The sequence below is a fragment of the Perna viridis genome, chromosome 4, assembly GCF_037379345.1.
Source record: "Perna viridis isolate PV_CMFRI_1.1 ecotype Kerala chromosome 4, ASM3737934v1, whole genome shotgun sequence".
Lineage (NCBI taxonomy): Eukaryota > Metazoa > Mollusca > Bivalvia > Mytilida > Mytilidae > Perna > Perna viridis.
The window spans coordinates 8111324-8134748 of record NC_142448.1 but is presented as its reverse complement, the minus strand read 5'-3'; the positions used below and the strand labels follow the sequence as shown (position 1 = coordinate 8134748).

At 34.8% G+C, this 23425-nt stretch overlaps 1 protein-coding gene across 1 annotated transcript; it reads left to right on the top strand.

Annotated features, from left to right (window-relative positions):
- Positions 1 to 7637: 7637 nt before the first annotated feature.
- On the top strand, positions 7638 to 21194 carry LOC148618719 (BTB/POZ domain-containing protein 6-like). The gene is made up of 2 exons (XM_088577897.1): positions 7638 to 7976; positions 19687 to 21194. Exons 1-2 carry the CDS (start codon positions 7720 to 7722, stop codon positions 20711 to 20713), a joined length of 1284 nt encoding a protein of 427 aa, XP_088434023.1. The 5' UTR covers positions 7638 to 7719; the 3' UTR covers positions 20714 to 21194.
- Positions 21195 to 23425: the final 2231 nt, after the last annotated feature.

Here is a 23425-nt window from a genome sequence, read left to right as displayed (position 1 = left end):
TTTGAGAAAATTTGAGAGCGAAATCTCCCGTTTTTATTATACGACGAAAAAAACTTGCGGTCGTATAATGTTATGGCGTAGTCGTCGTCCGCGTTGTCATCGTCGTCGTGGTCTGGGGACACTTCGTTTCCGTGCAATAACTTTAGTTGTGGTTGACGAATTGTTCTGCAATGTTGATATGATTTTACCAACAACTAAGAAGATTCCTATTTAATTTGGACTTTGTTGCGTCTGCCGCTTTAGAAAAAAGGGGCCAAAAAGGGTATAAATACGTATCTAATTGAAACCCATGTAGATTGTTTTTTTTCCGATTTTAAATATTCTATTTTTAATGTGTTCTTTATCTAATTCGGCTGAATCCTGTATTATGTCCTCGTACAGCCGTAAGCAAGAAAGTAGCCAATGGCCAACGTCGAAAAAATTAAGATTTGTGACATAATTGAAATACGGACAAAAAAGGCTTTTATATATATTTTCATTGGGGTCAAGTAATAAATTGTCAATATAGTTAATAAAAGTCCCGGTTAAAAAAATGTCTATCATTTTGTCTTCAAATCGGTTTCTTTCCTTTTTTACAGTGTCCACATAAAAGGGGAGACATTTGTGATATTGTAATACTCTTCGATCTTATCATTACGTCATGAACAATATGACATCGTCTGCAGCACAAACTGCTCTTTCCAAAAAAGTTTGTTTTATCAAAATACGCTAAGAAACAACTTGGAAATATTGGTGAAATGGGAAGCAAGCATTTCTTAATGCTACCTGTCCACATATGAAATGGACGTTCTTCTGATCGAATAATGCTTTCCCTCCACAATTAACGGCATCTTTCAGAGATTTATGATTGTAATCCTAAAACAACCATTATCGAACATTTTAATTTCTATATTGCCTTTGATAACGCCACATTCTAATAGCAATATTTCGGTTTTCGTAACCAGCCCCGGTTCAGTCGAATGTGACACCAACAACGTACGCAACGTCTTAGCAATTTGCACCACTTCGCGTTTGTCTATGTTAGATAATTTACATCAAGCCAATAGGTTATTAAGCTAATCCGTGATAAACTCTTTTAATAAACTACATGTACTTTGGACAATATAGTAATCAATATCAAAACTTTTATATTTCAAATACTTCTACATGTATAGACAACAGAAATTAATAGCGTAAAAATGAATTTTTATGAAACACACTGGAAACGTATTGAATCTAAAAATAAAGCATTGCACGTGAAAACCATAGGGTTATGATATTTAGAAGTTGATAAAATTTTAGTTGAAATATTGATTTTGATGTTAACTGTGAGCCAGTATCGATGGATTTAGCCTTAAAGTCCTTCATATACCGGTATTGTAATTTTGATTCATAAGAATTTTGAATGTTTTCTGTTGAATACATGACTATAAGTGGGAAAACTTTACAGTTTTACAGTTTTATTCTCTTTTGATGTATAAATCTGTTTAACCAGGACTAATGTAAAAACAAATACCTTATATATGTCAATTCTCAGCAAATCACACACGCTGACTACACGCTGACTACTAATTTGGTCCTAAGGAATTGTAAATGACAGGCTTTTAAAGGAATTGAAATGGAGCATGCCGAACCCCGAATCTCCTTATTGTCACCGCCAAAAACATTGCGGTCGTGTATTGGTATGGTGCTGACAGCGGCGTCATCGTCGGTTGCGTCTGTGTCGTCGTCGTCCATATTCACTTGGTTTTCGTGCGATGACTTCAGTTATGCTTGATCAGTTATTATGAAATTTTGATATGATTTTACTAACTACTAAAGGAATGCTCCTATTAATTTTTTTATAATTGAGTTTATGACCCCTACCGTTTTCAAATTAGGGCCATCCATGTAACTGACAGATACCACACTGTTGGTTTTTTGTAAATCTAAGAAAAACTGAGAGTCCAGAATTTTACCAATCTAACGTACATAAAGTGAAATGATCAATCCTTAACATGATATATCTAGTTCAGCACATCCATGCAGGTACACCTTCAAGAAAGAAGCATTGTTATAAGTATATGACTTGTCTTATGGTTATGGAAAGCCATTGTGGAATTTGTTCCCCATTTATTGATGTCAGTAGATATTTAGTAAAATATGTTAATGGATATTTATCAACATATGCATAATTCAATTATTGATATCAATAAATCTAGACAATGCAAACACATTCGAGACAAAACGTATGTATGTTCAAAGTTGCAATTATGTTCGAGTCCCGCGGAGGGAACGACCAAAAATTAGCTTTGCAAATTTAACAGTTCTAACATCGTTGGGAATTTTTCACACCTTCCTATGCTTACTTTATCTTCCCTGTATCAATTTGATCCGATGGAGCAGTGTAGTGAATAGAATCGTCACATTCTGAGACGTTGTATAATATTGATTTGTTGTGACATGCATCATTAATTTGATCCTCTATCCTACATCGTAACACTGAAATAAACTGCCCCGGACTACCATACATCGTGTACTAAGTTACAACCCAGATTATTTTTTTCATACTGCATACTTAAACGTTTTAAAGCTACTGCACTGGAAGGGAATTTGCCATTTTTTGCGATGCTACTTGCAAAACCGAAAATAACATATACCTTCTTCAGTGCCGATATGGCATGCAGTACGTTGGCGAAACAGAACAACATTTCAACAGGCGCATGAATGGTCATCGCAGTGACTACAAATGTAAACCAGACATCCCTCTAAGTCACTATCTTAGATCTGCCGGACACATCCAGAAGGATCTCCACAACATTGTTGTTACGATCATAGAACATGATAAAAACTGGTCAAAATGTAAAAGAAAGTCTCGCGAAATCTTTTGGATGAAAAAATTACAAACATCTTCTCCAGATGGAATTAACGAGAAAAAATAATTCATTTTTAGGTCTTGGTCTAAGGTTGGTACAGCACTACATGTTATACATCAATACGCCGAACAATATTACGACTTTTTTCATTTGTTTTCCACAGTTACTTCATTTCTAAATTTTGATAAAAGCACCCCCTTTCTTATTTTTATTCAGGTTCCTTATCATTTGCTTATGTGTGCCTTTGATAAAGATACTATCATCAACAGCGTGCGTGATTCAGCTTCTGAATTTGTTTTGATCTTGAACTTTATTAGTTTTATGCTGAAGAAGGATATCGATTATTCGAAATATTCAATGTAAATTTTACCATCTTTTGGTGATGTTAAACATATTTAGACATTTATAAGGGTCTGAAAAATTTCCAACGATGTTAGAACTGTCAAATTTGCGATGCAAATTTTTTCTCGTTCCCTCCGCGGGACTCGAACTCGTACCGCTGTGACATCTATGGCTACACCGTCTACACAAAGACCATTCGGTCAGCTAGGCTGTTTAAAAATATAAGGTATATTTTAATATAGCCATTGCCAGTTGATTAATCTGATACCCAGTTTGGTTCTCTGATCAATATCATAAAATTTGAGAACATTTCCCGCACATTCTGGTTTTGATTGAAAAAACAAAAAATTCGGGTCATCACGGGACCATAGGGAACAAAGATTCTAGCGGAAGTCACCCGATTTTAGAGCATATCGCATTCGTTCCATTCCGGATGTTGAAAGTAAGCCAAAATCAGTGGCATAGAATATTTGACGATTAACGAATTCAGATCAACGATTTTTAATTGTTTCTATCATATATTTAGATTAAAATATAACTTTTTGTATTTGTTTAAACCCTATATCATCTACCTTATATCGCATACCTTATATCACACCTCTAGACCTATATCGCATACCCTATACCACACCCCTAGGTCGACCTATATCGCATACCTTTTATCGCACCTCTTCACAGACTATACTTGCAGTATGGTTGAAATATATGATACAATGAACATGACATGTTAAAATCTGTATCTCATGCTGTATCAACCCTCGATCTATATCATCCCGCGGGCCATCAATTTACTAATTTGTTATATCAAATTAATAATCCGTTATAACAAATTATAAAAAAAAGTAAATTGTATGGCCCTTAACGACTTCCGTAAATTCGTTATATCCAGTTCATCAGTAGAGAAAGAACAAACAATAATACTGTTTAACAGATACGATTTAATATATTAATCATGACACGTCTGAAATTATTGAGTTACAACAGAGACCTACAATTACATATCTATAGCTATATTTTCTCAAGTTACAAAGATCTTTTATGGTCTCGATAGAAATTAGGTGGACAAGTTTGAATGCAGATGCCTTAGCCCAATAAGATCTTTTAATATACTTTTTGCGCAACTCTTTATAACGTGAACATTGCAAAATGAAATGAAATTCGCCCTCTATTATATTTCAATCACACATATTACAATATTTGTTATTTCTATCTATTCCGTGGTACCTTCCAGTTTTCAATACCCAAAATTATGTGACGATAATCTAATTTTAGTAATACATTTACGATAAACAATAAGAAAAACACATTTTTTTGTAAATAAAATTGAAGTTCTACATTAAAATCACAAATATATAGTCTACATTTTTGAGATGTATTCAAACTGAGTAAATATCGAATGAAGATATTGTTTTGCTTGATCATTCATACGCTGCCTTATAACAGGTAAATATTAATCATCCAAATTCAGGCAAAACCGGCTGTCCCAGAAGTTATTCAAATCAAATTATACCATATATTTTTCATACACGTTGCCCAATTATCACACAACATACAGTATACCACCAATTCCTTATAACATAATTGCGCAATACAATTATTACAATTCAAAATTTTGAACCAAAATGTTGTCATTCTAAAATGTCGTTCATACATAAGAGGTAAGCTACCTAGTTCATAGTATATCATGAGTTGATCTTTGAACATTAATAACATTTTACAATAGCTTATCTGTACCTTTAGTACAAGTGGGGCGGTATGAACACACCATACTTCATAGTTATAGATTAACTCACTTACTACACAAGTGTCAAATAACGACAATACATTTCAAAAATAAGGACGATGATTTTTTTTCTCAAACTAAACATTGCTATTCTAGCCTGTTCGGAGAGTGTCTTTAGTTATCATAATGAGATAATACTCCCAGATAACAAAATTTGTCGACAATATCTAATTTTCGACAATCATAAACCCATTCTTCATTTGCCAGTTTAATGGCTCGACATCTACGAAACACTACTATTCTATAGTTCTATAGTTTCCGTAATTAAAATCATGTCGTCCGCATACATCAATAAAAAATAATGCTATGATTTGAAATTCAAGGGGACATGCGGTTGTCCTGTGTAATGTAAAGTTATTAAGATAGGAAATGGGTCCGACTGCAGACCTGAAGGGCCATGTTAGCAATTACAATTATAAGGTTTCCGTTGCTTGTTAAACTGAATTTGTAATATTAGAAAACGAATTTCTATTACAAAAATCACTTTGCAAAATCAGTCACATTTTTTAATATGATAAAATGATTTTTTAATATTAAAAATAGTCATTGAATACAACAAATCCATTTTATAATATTTAAAAAGTCAATTTCTAATATTAAAAAATCTTTTTAATATAAGAAATTCAATTGAATTTTAAGTATTATAAAATGATTTATTAATATAAAAAAAGGATTTTGTGATATTAGAAATCAAATTAGTAATATTACAAAAAAAAATTGTGATATTAAACAAGTACCAGTCAGCGCTTTCATAAAACGCCAAAATGTTGCATACTTTAAACGTCTTGTGGACCTACCGAATGACAGACTGTGCAAGCGGGTGTTAAACGAAATGATTCGTCGGAATGAAAATTTCTGGAACTACTCTGATTAGATTAACACGATAATGGGTGAAATCTGTCTGTAAAATTTCAGTCGGCAGTATGGCAGTGTAACAAGACAGAGACTATTATTAGGTGTTGCATCGAAGAGTAGTCCTGGATTCTACCAGCACTGCCATATCAAAACTGGAATGCAGATGTATCTAAATGACACTAGCGACTTTAGATCCTCACGGCTAAAATTGCTTGCCAGAAAGAACTTCTTAACTCTAAATAAGAATCTCTTTAAAATGCAGATGTCTGAAACTGATCAGTGTCCGCTATGCGATTCGGATAGCGCTGAGGATTTAGAACACTTAATTACGGGCCCAACACTCGATCATATACGGTCAAAATATAATACCGTTTTCAAATCGGTTGTAAATACTGGCTTGAACTTCAGCGAACTGTTGCCAAGGGCCAAAGGTTTATTTCTTATTAGTGATATAGGTTATGCTTTTAGCGGTGATGTTGGTGTTGTCTATGGTAGAATTATCTTGTAGAATTATTTAACTTTCGTCACAGCATTCTTAAATAGTACTCTTTAATGAAAATAATGTTTGTTTTTTTTTCTGTCATATTTTACTCTGAAACTAGAGTTTATTGATATTTTACAACTCATTCACTGAGATTCACTTTAATTTATAATTATATAATTTATAACGATGATATAGACGCACCGTTACTTCTACCCTGGTAGCTGGTGCCCCCGTTGTGAAGGGGTAGCTATATATATATATATATAGACACATGTTGTGTGTTGATCTTGAACATTGAACTATGAAACTAAAATATTTACAAACACTGTAACAAGAAACTACAAAATAGGAAGAACTTAATGTTTTTTTGTTAATTCCATGTGGTTGTAAAACATGGAGTTCTTTTATCCAAAATCCCTCCTGCTTCACTCTGTAGATCGTTCCAGACCGTGTTTTGTTCCACGATGAAGATTTTTATTTTGTTGAAATCATCGAGGCAGTGGTTTGGTAATCTGAAGTGTTGACTCATTGGGAGTAAAGGTTTTTTTGTTAGGTCGCTCCTGTGTCCGTTCAAGCGCTTGTGAAAAGGCTATTTAGATTCACCAACATATTGAAGGCCACAGATGGGACAGTGGAGCAAATATATTACATTAGCACTCTTGCAATGCACGTTGCAAAACATTTTGTAGCGTTTCTCCGTGACTGTGCAGGTGAATGATGACGACTGGTGCATTTGATTGCAACATTTGCATCTTTTGTCACCACAGGAGCGACTCTCGTCTGGAGTCAAGTTGGACTTAGATATTTCAGCCCTCACAAGCAGACTACGCAAACTGTCTGGCTGTCTGAAAGGAAACATTTCTTTCGGGAAAAAATTTGGATGATGTTGAGTTTCTCTCGACAGAGGCCGAGTGCACACGAATGGTATTGTGGCTGTTTTTAAGGCAAGGGTGGTATGTTAGAACACAAGGGGTTCTTTTACATTTTTTCTTTGCCTTGTACTGTAACAGACTACTTCTTGGGATATTGTGAATTTTTTTGAAACCTTCTTTGATGGTCTTGTATCTATATCCCCTTCTTCTTAAATTGTTCTTCAGTTGACCTAGACGTTTTTTTTAAGGATTGGTCATTTGAATAAATGCGCCTTAGCCTAAGAGCTTGACTAAATGGTATACTCTTTGTCAGGTGAGATGGATGACAGCTCTTAGGCATAAGATATTGATGTGTATCAGTTGGTTTGGAGTATAGCTATCTTCTTTTAAATATTGTTAACTCCCATTTTTGTCCACTTTGGCTTCCCATATTCAACGATACTGGCAATATGATGCGATACGTTATTTTTAGATAATGAAACGAAAGTAGAATTTTATTTTCCGAAAAGTAAGTTGTAACGTCTAACCATTTCGAATATTTCACTCTAGATGGGAGAATGGCAGGACTCATCACTGACATTAAAGGACTCATTGTCTTACATGTTAGAGAATAAAATATCTACAGATTTTATGTTCTTGGTGGGAGATAGCAGGGAGGAAGTGCTATGTCACCAGTTTATACTGACGGCTCGGAGCTATATGTTCCAGACTATGCTAGAAAACCCTCTGTTGGAACGAGACAGTAGAGGCACACCGGTTTTCCCTGAAAAAGACACTAACGAACTAGATTTCAGGATATTTCTTCGGTAAAGTACTCTTTTAACATCATTCAAAGCCAGGTAGTTGGAGTCGGGATCGCGATTTCTTTTGGGATGCGAGAATATTTTTCTCACTAAAATGAAAGAAACTACTGTATGATATACTGGGGTACCCCAATTCCGTTGATCAAAACAATATTCTTTCAATCGAGTTTCCGAGTTGACCAAACGACGCTAATATTATTTATAAAAATAAAAAATTCGGGCATTTTAATTTCAATTATTATTTCATATTCCTATACTTCACCCATCGCATCCAAAATTTTCAATTATAAAAGGCTATTGCAGAACCTGAGATTGAGGATTTCAAGGCTAAACCATCTGACTGTTCTTGCAAAACCTCTCCATTCAAATATGGTCCTTCTGGTCACGTCCTTTCGGGAGATTTGACCATTATCGAAAACGATTCTCTGTCAGAGTGGTTAAAGGCCGTGAGGTCTTTAATTTTGAAACGAATGAAAGTTTTAAGTAGGTCAATGAGTGCCAAGGCTACATCAGTTTTCAAAGACCCCGTTGTAGCAAAAAAAATGTCTACTATTCTTGACAAATATGTTGTACCAGCAGACAAAGCCCAAAAGAACATTATTTTTGTCTGCAAAACGTTTTATATCCAATGTTTATTATCAGATGTAGACGTAGAAAATAATAGCAGCGATAAGACCTACACTGCTACCACTCTCTCCACAGAAGAGATTGTGGAAAACCATAAATCTGTGCTATCTCTCTACCAAGGACGATGATTGTGATTTACCGTCTATGTACTGGATTCCTAAACTTCACAAGAATCCATATAAGCAACGTTTCATAGCTGGATCTGCAAAATTTACCACCAAATCTCTTTCAAAACTTTTAACTTCTATACTCACAACTGTCAAAGAGGGTCTGCAGTCCTACCACGACACTTGTTACTCCCGTAGTGGTATTAATTCAATGTGGATCCTGAAAAATTTGAAAGATCTTTTGGAGACAATCAGTTCAAGACTATTATCTGAATATAATAGCATTAAAACCTATGATTTTTCAACACTGTATACTTCTATTCCCCATACTCAGTTAAAATCCCGACTTAAAAACATTATACATCGTTGTTTTTAAAAAAAAGATGGTACACCTAGATACAAATATATAGTTCTTGGTAGAGATTCCTCATACTTTGTAAGAAATAATTCCAAATCATCTTCCAAATATACAGAGGAAGATGTTTACAAATTTCTGGAATTTTTAATCGACAACATATTTGTTCAGTATGGTGGAAGTGTTTTTCAACAAACGGTCGGCATTCCAATGGGAACAAATTGTGATCCTTTACTTGCTGACCTATTCCTTCTCTCTTATGAGGCTGACTTTATAGCTGATCTGATCAGAAAGAAAGAAAATCGTTTGGCTAGATCCTTCAATCTCAGTTTCCGCTATATAGATGACGTATTATCTTTAAACAATCCTAATTTCGGGGATTTGATACATCGCATCTACCCAAAAGAACTCGAGATAAAGGATACTACAGGCACTGTGAAGTCAGCCTCATACCTTGACCTACACTTAGAAATCGATGGTAAAGGAAAACTATTGACCAAACTTTACGACAAACATGATGACTTTTCATTCAGAATTGTCAACTTTCCTTTCATCTGTGGCAACATCCCTTCGGCTCCTGCGTATGGAGTGTTCATATCACAACTCATACGTTATGCCAGAGCTTGCTGAAACTACGCAGATTTTTTGTATCGCTAGAACTCTAACAAATAGGCTTCTGGAACAGGGTTATGTTGATACAAGATTGAAGTCATCACTACAGAAGTTTTAGGGTCGTCATCATGAACTCGTGGATCGTTATGGTGTAACATCAGCACCATGAAAACTGATTTATTCAACGGGTCATAGTTTTCCTTTCCTCGTTTGTCTACACCGGATTTGACCTTTTGTGAGCACACGGCGGGTGTTTCCAGAAAAGCAGAGGACGCTTACCCTACCGGTGCACCTGGTCCATGCTCCCAGTTTTTAGTGGAGTCCGAGTTTGCTCATGTACTTTTGTTACTTTGTATGTATGATTTCAGTTACTCTATGTTCTTTGTTGTGTATGTCTGTTTGAATACCGCTATAACCTTGGTTCCCTTGATTACTCTTCCACTTCTGTAAATTATGTTATGTGCATGTCTTTATTTAATTAGTACACCAGTTACTGAAAATCATATGTCAATCATCCGCCATTATTGTTGTCGTACCCCAAATCTGTGCATTTCCGGTTCAGAGATTAAACAAGTATGGGGAGCCATATGGGATACAATACATTTCCACTAAATAAATAGAAATATGCTAGTATTGGATTTACTGGAAAAAAATGGTACTGGACAGAAATAACTTTATAGAATCTATTTTTTAGTCTATTTAAAGAGAAATATTTATATGTGAGAATTTAAACACTTCATTTATTAAGACAAACTATTTCAAAATGATGTTTATCTTATTTCAGTTCCTATTCAAAAAATCATTTGATTGAAATTGATTAAGAATTGAAATCATTTAGAATATTTTAGATTACTGAAAATTGATATACTAGGTGATCTCAATCATTAGGTTATTGAAACTTGCTAATTTTTGATTGATAAATATTTAAATATACTTATATAAGTATTTCATATACCATGTTGGTGCAACATATTTTTCATTTGAATTAATTCTAACTTAGACAATTAAATCATTTATACATTTGAACAACTTTAATAAAATCAACAGCAAAAAAAAAAATAATAAAATAAAAATAAAAAAAAAATAAAAAAAAAAAAAAAAAAACAAAAAAAAACTGTTAAACAAAAAAACGGTAAAACAAAAAATATCCATTCTGTACTGCATTGAAGGCAGACTTCTAAGCATCAGGGTGATACTGTTTTTCTTCATTTTTATATATCTGTAAATAAACAAATATCCCAAATGTCTTAAATTTGTTCACTGTGAAGATTTGCCAGTGTTAATACTGCTTAACTATTAATTTCCATTGAATATTTCTAAGCAGAATGTTTTTAAGATGAGGTAAAATATATTTGATATTTTAATTTGTAAAATCCTTAGAAAATGTTTATTTTTTGTTAATCTGGCTTTCCATAGTTAATTCGTATGACACATGACGTATTTTGGTCTCTAGTCCGAATTTCCATTGACCCTGCAACCCTCCTCTTTTGTATTTGGATCTCGATATGTCGGGTTGGGGTCAGAACAATGTGCCATACAAAAAGTTGGAGATTCAGCTGTACCGCGGAGTACCGCCCTTCAACCGCTTGTAACGACTTTCAAATTGAAATTGTGCATGTCACCCCTACTTAGTTCGATTCCGGAATCATTTTCCTGTATGCTGATACCAAATTTGCTACAAAAATTACGTTTTTATTGAAGTTTCGATCATTTTCCACGAGAGATCCTGTTTTGTTGACATTTATAACCGTAATAGAGAGTAGGCGGAGCTTGTTACTTCAGGAACGGAAGGGTAGCGGACACGTAATTTTTCAGCGGAATTTTGAAATATAATGTTAGATTTCGGATTTAAAAATCATTTCTGGTCTGTTTCAGAGAATCTATGTACCTTCCCTTAAATATCGGTTTACCCCGGCCGGTCTACCTAATATACAGTCGTTTGCCATGAATGAGTTCGCAAAATGGCGACGTCGTCAAAACTCACAGACCCCACCAACATTGTATTGTCTTACTACCTTGTTGAATAGCTACATACAACATGGATTTTTCCCTGCACTACTCTAAACTTAGAATGGTCTCTCAGCAGGTACCCGAATTTTGGTTATTCCCCTTTGGTAAGCAAAAATATCGTCTGCTTGGCAACATGGCTCGGCACGGAAAAGAAATGACAAAGGAGCAAAAAGAAATCATAATTGCCATGTCAAATGACGGAATTTCCAGTTATAAAATTGCTCATGCAACCAAACTGAATAGCAAAACAATTCAAAAATTTCTCAAGCGATGACGAGAAAGAGGAGACATCGAAAATTTACCTCGAAGTGGAGGCTAGGAAGACGACACCGAGGGACGACTGGATTTTGTTTCGGTCAGTCAAGTCCAATCGTAGACAAACATTAAGAGATCTTACTGCTAGATTTAATGTTAGAACTGGATGTGTTTTGTCTACCAGAACTGTTTGTAGACGATTATTTCATGAGGGGTAGAAAAGCCGGATCGTTTCCAAGAAAACCACAATATTTGTGGTAAATCGTGAGAAACGGAGGCGCTTTTGCCGAGAGAAACTTCACTGGACAGTTCAAAATAATTGGTCTTCAATCATTTTTAATGATGAAACAAGGATAATGTTGGAAAAAAAACAATAAAATTTATGTCTGGCGCAAATCTACCGAAAGATTACGTTAAGAATGTGTTGGTGTTCGTGGTGACTTGGAGGCTAATTGCCGTGCATCAATGATGTTTTGGGGCTGTATAACGTACTATGGAGTGGGGACTCTTACACCTGTGCAAGGAAACATGAATAGCGAACAGTATATATCTGTTCTTGATTAATTTTTGTGGCATGTTGCCACGTGTCGTTGCGGTCAAATCAATGGAAGCAGGAAAATAATATAAATACTTTACCATGACCACCTCAAAGTCCAGTTATCAATATTATTGAAAATGTGTGGAAGGTGGTTAAAGCTCGAGTTCAAAGAAGGGTAATTGAAATTTATAACGCTGCCGACTTGCAAACTCATTCATGGCAAACGACTGTATACTGTTTGACGTACCGTACTGGACATTTTTACCGACTATACCATTTTGTCGTGCATGTTAATTAAAATTCATTGCGGTGCATCACTACATTACCGATGCTCCAAGCGGAGCGGAACTAGCCCAAACCAGGTTGTAGAGTATAGTCTGTTCAAAATTTAGAAACATTCCGTATTGTTTAAATTCTAGTATGTGACAGACTAAATATTATATTAAGAACAGTGGCGGATCCAGAAAAAATCGGGAGTGGGGGTGGTCCCAAAAGAACATCGATTGGCTCGGTAATTTTCAACCTTGCTCATAAATGCAAGCTTTGATTCTGATATGAATTTTCAGCAGACAGGATTTATCTTCTGCATTTTTTCGTGTTTCGTAATATAATAATTGCTGGCATGGTCAGTATTTCCCATCACACATCAGGCCAGCGTTCTTAGGAACTTAGGAACAGGAAATCTAAATCTATTTATGGGTTGGAATGATATGGGTCTTTAGAGGCAACGTTTTTATAGTCTACAATAAAAAATCCTCGGTAGTAGTTGGTATTTCTGACTGTCACTGAGTTGCAGTTTACTGGTAAAAGTACTATCACCTTGATTGGCAAGAATTGACAGTGGTTGTGAAGATTTTATAATTTTTGTTTCAAATAGTGACGCTTTGAACCGATGTCATAATGAATATTCTCGACTATCACATACATGTACTTCTACCTGGAAAATTGTGACGTTTTCTCTTTTAAAAATACCGTCACAGCATCCTGCTCTAATAAAGCGATTTGATCCTTGATGATCTAGAGGTTGAGTACTACCAAATGTAGTATCTGATCAACAGCGTTCAAATATCAGGCTACTCTGAAATTTTCTTTGACAAGTTCTGACAATCAAGTGTCAGTCTATGTAAGAATCAGACAGTGGGTGAAACATGGTATGGAAAAAATCGCCATTTGAATAATTACACCACCAGAATCAAAGAAAAAAAAAAGATTTTCTATATCACTTTGGTAAATTGAGTTACAATTACATTGAAATGCACTGAAAAATGAATATTTCAAGGGTAGATTACTTCGCCAAAATAAAACTCATTTTTCTAACATCAAATTCAGTGATGCAGTGATCAAATAATGGTCTTTTCAAGTAGAGAAAGTATCCTTGAGTGAAATTATATAGTCAGATAGATGCTTTTTTTTGCATGCATGTTACCAATTTTTCCTACTTCACCTGATTCTGGCAAAAATCATGTACAACGTGTAAAAAACCATTACGACAAAAGGAAATACTTAAATAATTCGTTAATCATCAGATTTGAATTGAATTTTCCAAACTTTTAAAACATTGCTTCTTTCATTTAATTTGTCAATTTTGTCTTTAAAAGAGCTTTCATTTTATTAAAAAAAAAAGGATGTCAAATAAGCTAATTACTTTGTAAATGTACAAACGTTTGGTTCTTGTTCGTTTTATCAAACCAGGTAAAAATGTCAAGGGCCATGAACTCAGAGTACATGTATTACAAATCCCAATACTTTTGTTTTCTAAATGAAAGTAGCTAATCTATAATTGAACACCAATACTAACTGAATATCTTTTAAGCATTGAATAAGAGTAACACTTTGTAAACAAATAATTTATGTATACATGTATATGAAGGGTAATACTAGAATCACCAAACTTGTAATATATGAATAAATAACATTTTGTTTTAGATAGTGACTTTATCATGGTTCATACCAGGTGAGCCCGCTAGGGCGAGCCCTCATATTAACCGTGATATAGTCACTATCTAAAACAAAATATCATATATTCCTTTTATCGGTAATTTGCTTTTTATAAAAATGATGCTCGTCGTCTGGAAAATGTTCAAGATATCACCCAAAAGCATTACTTAAATGGGGACTATTCTATCGGATGACGACTGATCGTGATACGGTCCAGTCAAAATTTAGCACGTATGCCAGTTGATGAAGTGAAATAACAGGGGATACCATAAAAATTTGTTATTTCATATCAGTGAAAAATTAGTAATTTCAATTGGTTAAAACCTTTTTACATGGTATTAATTAATCTGCAGTAAAAAGTTTTACCAGTCAATACCATGATGTGATAACGCCCGGTTACGAGTTTAGAGTTACACCCCCTTATTCGATGATCAAGCAGTTGTCAATGTAAATATGGTGAGCCGCACGTCTGCTCCTGACGCAGAAACACGATTTGCATCATTTAAATCACATTTTCTTCAATGAAATAAACACAATAGTTGCTTACATAGAAGGCATTACCACGATAAATTGGCAACCCTTGGAACAGCGATATTGCCGACTCTGTCTCGAGCATTATTGTGGTCTCAGGCAATATCATTGTCCTTGAGCAGTCAATTTATCATGGAAATGCCCTCTTTATAAGCAACTATTGTATAATTAACATCTGTTGTGCATTATTATACCCCATGTAACTGAGCTGCGGAGGGTATAATGTTTTTGACCCGACCGTCCGTTACTTCGTCAATCCGTCTTCAGTTTTCCGAACTTTTTTTTGAAACGCTTGCAGATATTGACATGATTTTTGGTATACATAAGTTCACCATGATAAGTTACAGTTCAAGTTTAATTTTCGTCCCGCTCCGATGATTTTTACCGAAATTACGGGCCTTGAACTTAGCAAAATTTACAGATATAACAGTTTTTCGGACTTTTTTTTCTAATGGCTAGCAAATATTGACATGATTTTTGGTATTATAATTTATCATAATTTGAAAAAAAACACTCTAATTCCTATTTCATCGAGATCCTTCTACATGTATTTTTCTTTTACTTGAGTATCCAACATGGGGACGCGTGGGGTATGTGAGCGCGCTCACTAAGGTTATTAAATTGTCAGGATTATTTTAAGGATTATTAGTTCACCTGGCAGAAGGGCATGCAAGCTATTGCTATCACTTGGTGTCCGTCGTCGTCGTCCATCGTCGTCGTTAACAATTTTCAAAACACTTTTTCTCTGACACAACTTGACCAATTGGAACCAAACTTGGTATGAATGTTCAATTGGGTATCCTGCATAGAACTTGTGTGGGAATTTTTGATCCGTCGAAAAATATGGCCGCCGTTACTAAGATGAGATCTATCTCTGGTCAAATTTTCATTTTATATTTTGTGAAGCCCTGTTAAAGTTATTACTCTTTTTCGACGTTTTTTGGCTATTTTTAATGTTATTTCTTTTAAAAATCTTCTCCTCTGACACTACTTGACCAATTGGAACCAAACTTGGTATGAATAATCCCTGTGGTATCCTGCATAGAATTGATGTGAGGGATTTTTGATCCGTCAAAAAACATGGCTGTCGTTACTAAAAATAGAACATAGGGGTCAGACAGCAGTTTTTGCATGTATCTCCAAAACCGTTAGGTTAAGCCAAATTCTTTCAATTTCTGAAATGATCACCAGTAAAACACGTACATAAGTTTCCAAGGGATCAAAGTTGTCAGACGACTCCAAGTAAGATTTATTGCCCTTTAAAGGCACAAATTATGTTTTTAGCGGTTTTCAGCCACTATCTTGAAAACTATATTGAATAGAAAGAATAAAACTTTCAGTTGATTAAACGATCCTAATGATAAGTCGTACCAAAGTTACCAGAGTTATTGCCCTTGAAAGGCAAAAAATTAACCATATGATCGATTCAGACTCCTGGGAGCCTCTTGTATAAGTCCTACAATAGTGAATTACGATTTTGCCAGTTCTTCTGAAAATAAGGTCACACCCGTGTATGTTGTAAGAATTGCTCGAAACCCAAAGGACGATAAACATTGTTCAATTGTTTAGTTACCATCCTTTTGCTATGTTTAATTTTAAAATAGGACTTTATAGTAACTAGTTTACAAGACGAGATAAACATCAGCTACATAACTCGTATATTTCAGATAACAAACATCATTTTCTTTTATAAATAGAAAATTACCCATAAAAGGTATAAATGACATTTTGTTTTAGATAGTGACTTCATCGCCCTTAATATCAGGGCTGGCCCTAGCGGGCTCACTTGATATGAACCGTGATAAAGTCACGATCAAAAACAAAGCGCCATTTATTCCTATAGCAATAATCCGTATGTATGTAACAAACAGCAACCTGGAAAGTTGGAACCCACCGCATTTGTAAATATATGATAATTAAATAACACTAACAATAAAATTGAAAACGATAGCACTTTCCGTATATCCGTTACACCTTTCATTTCGTTCATTATAAAGCTAGGACATCGTTGTTTGAGCTGATAATTCGACTATCTTTGTGGAATAAACCACTAAAATCTTTCGTAATACAATGTTAGCCAATCATTGCACGATAAAAGTGACGCCGACCATCAGCTGTCTGTTCCTATACTTGGTTTAATTTTCGTTTTCGTGCTAACATATATACTCAATACTGTTAGACCCGGTTTGCACTCATATATGATATTTGTAATACATAACGGGCATAGGGGTTTCTTAACGCCCTTGGATATCATTTGGGGTCTCTCATGGACGGTGTAAAGCATTAAAGCGTTTTCATAGTCCCAGGGCATAGTCATACCCGTGAATGTGGGTCATGGTGTATTCGCGGAAATTAGTTGTCATGTGACCACGTTCATTCATTAAATTCATTAAATGCATTATCACGTGAATTTAATGTCGATCCGTGACATAGTTTCCAATTTGTAATCTGTATATATTGTACAGCCCACAGCATTTGCTGAGTCTTTGACCCAGCAAAATACTTTTTGGGATAAAATCAACACCTCTAAGTGCGTGCACAGAAAGGTAGGTCAACTTAATTGCACATGCCAGTTAATTGATGAGAAATCTCCAAGGCCGGAAAATAATGTTATGTTTCCGATCACCATTCTAAAATTTTGTCGGGTCGGTAGGTAGGGATTTATTTTCGTTTAAAATTTTTAAAATGGAACAAGTCGTAGTGAGACCAAACTTACAATACAATGAACCAAGTATGCAAAAACTAATAGACTTAGTCCACGGCCTAATCACTTCTGGTATTCGGCGCTTGAGATTTCTTTTGCCACCGTCAAAAAATATTAAAGTGCCGAATCCCAAAAGGGATTATCCACGACCAAGAGCACACTCAAGGCATGTCCAATTAGCTACCCATTACAGTAACATTTCGGGGACTCGACATTATACATATAGACATTATGTGCACGTAAAAGTAGAGTGTACATGTAAGTACATTCCCGAGGAGCTCCAAAGATTTTTAGTTTTGCTATATATGTACAATGTATATGTCAGACTGCATGAAATGACAACTCTTAATATGATTTTTAATTCAACCATTTTTTTTGTTCATGACTTCATGCCAATAAAGTAAAGTTAGTACTTGTAAATAAAAATGTAATTTTAGTCACATTCATATTTGAACATTTGTTAAAAGGGTGGGGATTTTATTATATATCAAGACATTGATACTACACACGTAAAAATAAGTTTTGTTAAATTGTGGAGAACATTTACAGAATTTAATGAAATAGAGATTCTAAAGTTAATGACAGTGTTGTGAAGTACTGAATGTACGTACGCGTTATGTTGGTTCTGACACCAAATAATACTGGCAGTGTCTCGGGATATGTTTTTTTACAACTGCAAAACAAGTGTTATAGTATAGGAAACATTTTTCAGGCTATTTAGAGGTTGATAAAATTGTATGATACAAGATTTAATTGAAATATTGATTTTGAAGTGTTAACTGTGAGCCAGTCCATCATATATCGGTATTGTAATTTTGATTCATAAGAATTTTGAATGTTTTCTGTTGAGTACATGACTGTAGATGGGAAAACTTAACAGTTTTGCAGTTTTATTCTCTTTTGATAGGGAACTGTTTAACTAGGACTAATGTAAAAACAAATACCTTATATATGTAAAAGAAAATTGCGGTCGTATATTGGCATGGTGCTGACAGCGGCATCATTGTCGGTGTATATTAATTCAATCAATTATTATTTTAAATGCTAATATACACTTTTGTGCTATAATTGTTGAATAGTCGATGAGCATAAGTGGAGCATGCGGAATATACACTATCGCGAGAAAATTTCTTTTGTTGGTCCGATGCGCCGTGTGTCCACCGCTGGATCCGCCACTGAAAAATTGATCCGTTTTATTGTTTGAGATTATGTGAACTACCGAGTGCGGACCAATTGACGTTTAAAGACGTCAAAGTATCAAAACAGGTTATAATAACCTGGTTTGCTCAAAGAGAACCGACCAATCAAAAAGCTTACAAGTTACAAATCAAATTAAAGTAGAAATGAATGGATCTCTTTGAAATTGTACTATAAGGTGCTATACAAAGAAAAAAAGGCTGAAATTGTTTTTGGGGTTTGCGACTTGATTCGTTTAGGGAAAGGACGGGAAAGGGACCAGTAGCAAGGATTTTCATTATCTTTGCTATAAATGAATGGATCTTATAGCACAATAGCTAAGGTGGGACTGATTTTTGAGGTTTGATTAGAACCCTTTAGGATGAAAGAACAAAAAGAGCGGATCAGAAATACTTAGTGATAATTATTTTAACCACAAGGACCCATACCGCATAAGGATGGCTTAGTTTGAACTATAGGGTTGTTATAAGAGCTGTTCAGGAATTAGGCAAAAAAGGGGGCAGTCAAACAAGCATGTTCCTGATGTCTGGTTAATAACTTGACTAAGCGAACATATCTCTTTGAAAGTTTGCTCACAAGGAGCCATTCCAAAAAAGAAAGCTTAGTGCTTTCGACTGGCATTAATGAATAAGACGTTTAAAGGAGTCAATGATTTTGGTCATTTTTTATCCTGTGAAAATACTTAATTCCAATCTAAAGTCAGAGATGAATGTCAATACATGCCCCAAATGTTCAGGATTTTACCTCAACAGACATTTCAATCTGCTACTTATTTTATTCTTTATAATCTAATTTTCCTTTTTAGACATAATATTTTAAATGAACTCTTTTAATTTCAGATATTTGTACACTGATGATATACAACTGACCGGTGAAAATGTGATGACTTTGCTCCACCTATCCCAAAAATATATGGTAAAGTCTTTATCTAAAAAATGTCAGGATTTTATAACAAAAGCCAGTTTAGAAGATACTGGAAATGCAGTGGATATTTACCACCATGCATATCTCTTTGATAATCAAAATATCATGGAAGACAGTATGAACATCATCAACCAGAACACTGAAGAATGTCTCCGTTCAGAAGCTTTCTTAGCACTACCAAGAACCTGTGTAGAAAGTATAATTTCAAGCGATAGTTTAGCAGTTAAAGAGGAGATTATCTATAAATTTGTATTGAAATGGGCCGAGAGTGAATGCGAAAGGCAAAATATTGAAGATACCGATGCAAACATGAGACATGTTTTAGGTTCTGTGTTAAAAGAGATAAGGTTCCCGAATTTGAGTTATGAATACTTCAGGTCTGAAGTTTGCAAACGATACATTCTAATGGATGATGAAAAGAAGGAACTCAAGTTACTCCATACAAGTGGAGATATCTGTAATTATAGGGGACCTTTCAAAACAAGACCGAGGAATTCCAGAATTCAGATCTTACGCTTTGAGGATTTTGAGGAGACACTATTATTAGACGAAATCGAGCACACTATTGCATTTTCTGTCACTATACCATGTCGTATGCGCGGCATCGTGACATTTGGAAGTAGTCATAGTTCACAGAGTTTCAGGGTTTCTGTCAGCATGAAAGAGAAAAACAGTAGCAATATAATCGATGATGAATTTACACTTTTACCAGAACCAGAACAAAAAATGTACGATGTATGTTTTCAGAAGGCAGTTGACATCAAATCTGGTACAGTTTATGTAATAACTATTTCCTTTAAAGAATTAAACTGGATGTGGGATGGACGAGGTGGAATCAAAACCGTGTCATTTAAAGACGGAGAAATCATATTCACGAACGAACAAGAGACCGAAGAAACTAATACTTTCCAGGGACAAATCGCTGGTGTTATTTTATCTTGACATAATATAAGAACGAACTTTATATGTTAGATGCTGGAATTTACACGCTGTTGTTAGCTTTCCACACAAATTATTCTTTGAAATTGAAGTGATGTATATATCTATAATGCAATGCTGATACATCGATGCACCATAAATGGAAACACTGCTAAATTTTGCTAAACATATGCACTGATCCTCCTCAAACCTTATTAAATGTAAACCTTGAAAATAACTTCGACCGATTAAGGAAAAAATGCAACAGAGATAGCTGGAAGTGAGAACGAACCGACTCATAGATGAATTGCACAGAATAGTTCAATTACAGGAAAGGGATGTAAATATATGAGAGATTTTACTTTGTCCTGTTTTAAAAGTGTTTTCAAAAGTTGTTTTTTTTTCGGCGGGAAGCATTAAAAAATATGTTTTTAGACACATAAAACTGATTTTATTTTGTTTATAGCACACCTATAAAGAATAAAGTAGAGATAATTCCTATTTACTGCTGTGTGATATGTCATTCGTAATTTTATTGACCAAAAATACCGAAAATGGCAAATACTCAGGTCCTAAAGAATAAAACAATGACAATGTAATAATTTATTTTGCCCGTAATACAAGAAAAGTAAATTTATTATGAGCGATATGTACATGAAATATATAAATTTGACACTCATTCTCACCAAATAATAAATCAAGCCGGCATCAACAAAAATAAAATGCGCCTAACAAATAGACGGACTTGCATCCGTAAAATTAAAAGCCGTGCTGGGTGGGTAACTCAAAATATTTTCATACACAAATTTTAGACAATTAAAATTTACTCACCAACTATTAAATATTCGGACACTATGAAGGCGGGAAAACAAATTTATATCATGCTATTGTGAGTATAATATTTTCACTACTATGCATCGTGAATGATTGATATATGATGCCAGCCTTTGCACACCTACTGAAGATTTGATTGGCATGGTTCATGCCAAATTTCCAGTAGCATATCTGCAGCAGCCCTGGATCGTCGAAAGTGTCATAAAAATTCCGAAATTTTGACTTCATCAGATTATTTCTCCATAAATGATATCGATTTTAACTCGCTGATATTGTTAGCGACTTCTTGCACTCGCAATTTCAGTACTAGACATTTGCATAATTATGATTTGCATAATTATATATTACTACATTATCTTACACTGCAGATCGGTGCCGTAGAATTCTATTCGTCAATTCTATCTTCATACGATATAAAAATGTATCTTCTAAATATCGTACGTATACATGTGTGTTTTTTTACTTGTATGAGAGCGGGAAGTTTACACTAAAAGATGAAATATTCGGTTAGGATTGAACTCTCCGTAATATAGCTCAGAAACGCATGGTCTCCAGGTTGTCTTGATTGAGAAACATTCGGGTCATCACGGTTACGAAGTCACCCGATTTGAAATAGGGCATATCGCAACTGCCGATCTTATACGATTGACTAACTGTTGCGTTACACAACGTTCAAAGTTCAAAAGTAAAGTCGGTACATATAAAACATTACAACATATTTAAAACCGACATAGACTTTTAAAACGTTCTAAACTGTCAAGTATGTTTTCGAAAAAAAAAAAAAAAACGATTACACTTATTTTGCTAGTAATGTGCAAATGTACGAGTGTTCACATCACAACTCATACGTTATGCCAGAACTTGCCGTAACTATGCAGACTTTTTGTATCGTGCTAGAACTCAAACAAATAGGCTTCTGGAACAGCGTTTTGTTGCTACAAGATTAAAGTCATCACTACAGAAGTTTTATGGTCGTCATCATGAACTCGTGGATCGTTATGGTGTATCCATCTGCACCATGAAAACTGATTTATTCAACGGGTCATAGTTTTCCTTTCCTCGTTTGTCTACCCCGGTTTTGACTTTTTATGAGCAACTCGGCGGGTTTCTAGAAAAGCAGAGGACGCTTAACCTACCGATGCACCTGGTCCATGCTCCTAGTTTTTAGTGGAGTCCGAGTTGCTCATTTGCTTTTGTTACTTTGTATGTATGATTTTAGTTACTTTATGTTCTTTGTTGTGTATGACTGTTTTCCATGTCGGGTCTTTGTCCCTGGATTACATTCTTTTGATTACCGCTATAACCTTGGTTCCCTAGATTACTATTTCAAAAGACTCAAAATGGAAAAGAACATGAATATATATTATCAATTGACCTAAAATCTTCAAGTTACAGCTCACTATTTTTTAAAAATTGAACCAAGTCCATGCATATATCTGCGCCAGTTTTTATGGTGAAAATGAGAAAAGCACTGATTGCCGGGGAGTTAAGTTTAGTAGAGCATTGATTTCGACTGGATGTTGAAAGCGAGCAAAATTCAGTGGCACAGACTATTTGACGATTTGCGACTTAAGTCCTTAATTTTAATTGTATTGAGAGATACGCCTTTTAAAATCTATACTCGGTAATATATTACAAAATCATCATTTCAAATGCACTTGTGAGTGTACCGTACAGGTTTTCATACCGATCAGTAAAGAAAATTGAACACTAAAAACTGCAGGTCGATCGAATGGGAAAACACGATGAATGTGGTGTTTGTATACTAAGAACGCGAGTCATTATTAATAAAACGTGTTTGTGAGAGAGTTGAAAGTCCTTATGATGAGAACACACACACACACACACACACACACACACACACACACACACACACGAACTAATTCAATGTCCCTGCTAATT

What these genes read in the sequence shown, in the direction of transcription:
- LOC148618719 (XM_088577897.1), top strand. Translation starts at nt 7,720, where the DNA reads ATGGGAGAATGGCAGGACTCATCACTGACATTAAAGGACTCATTGTCT. An exon ending in GATTTCAGGATATTTCTTCG is followed by an intron (nt 7,977 to 19,686) that starts GTAAAGTACTCT and finishes TTTTAATTTCAG; the next exon opens with ATATTTGTACACTGATGATA.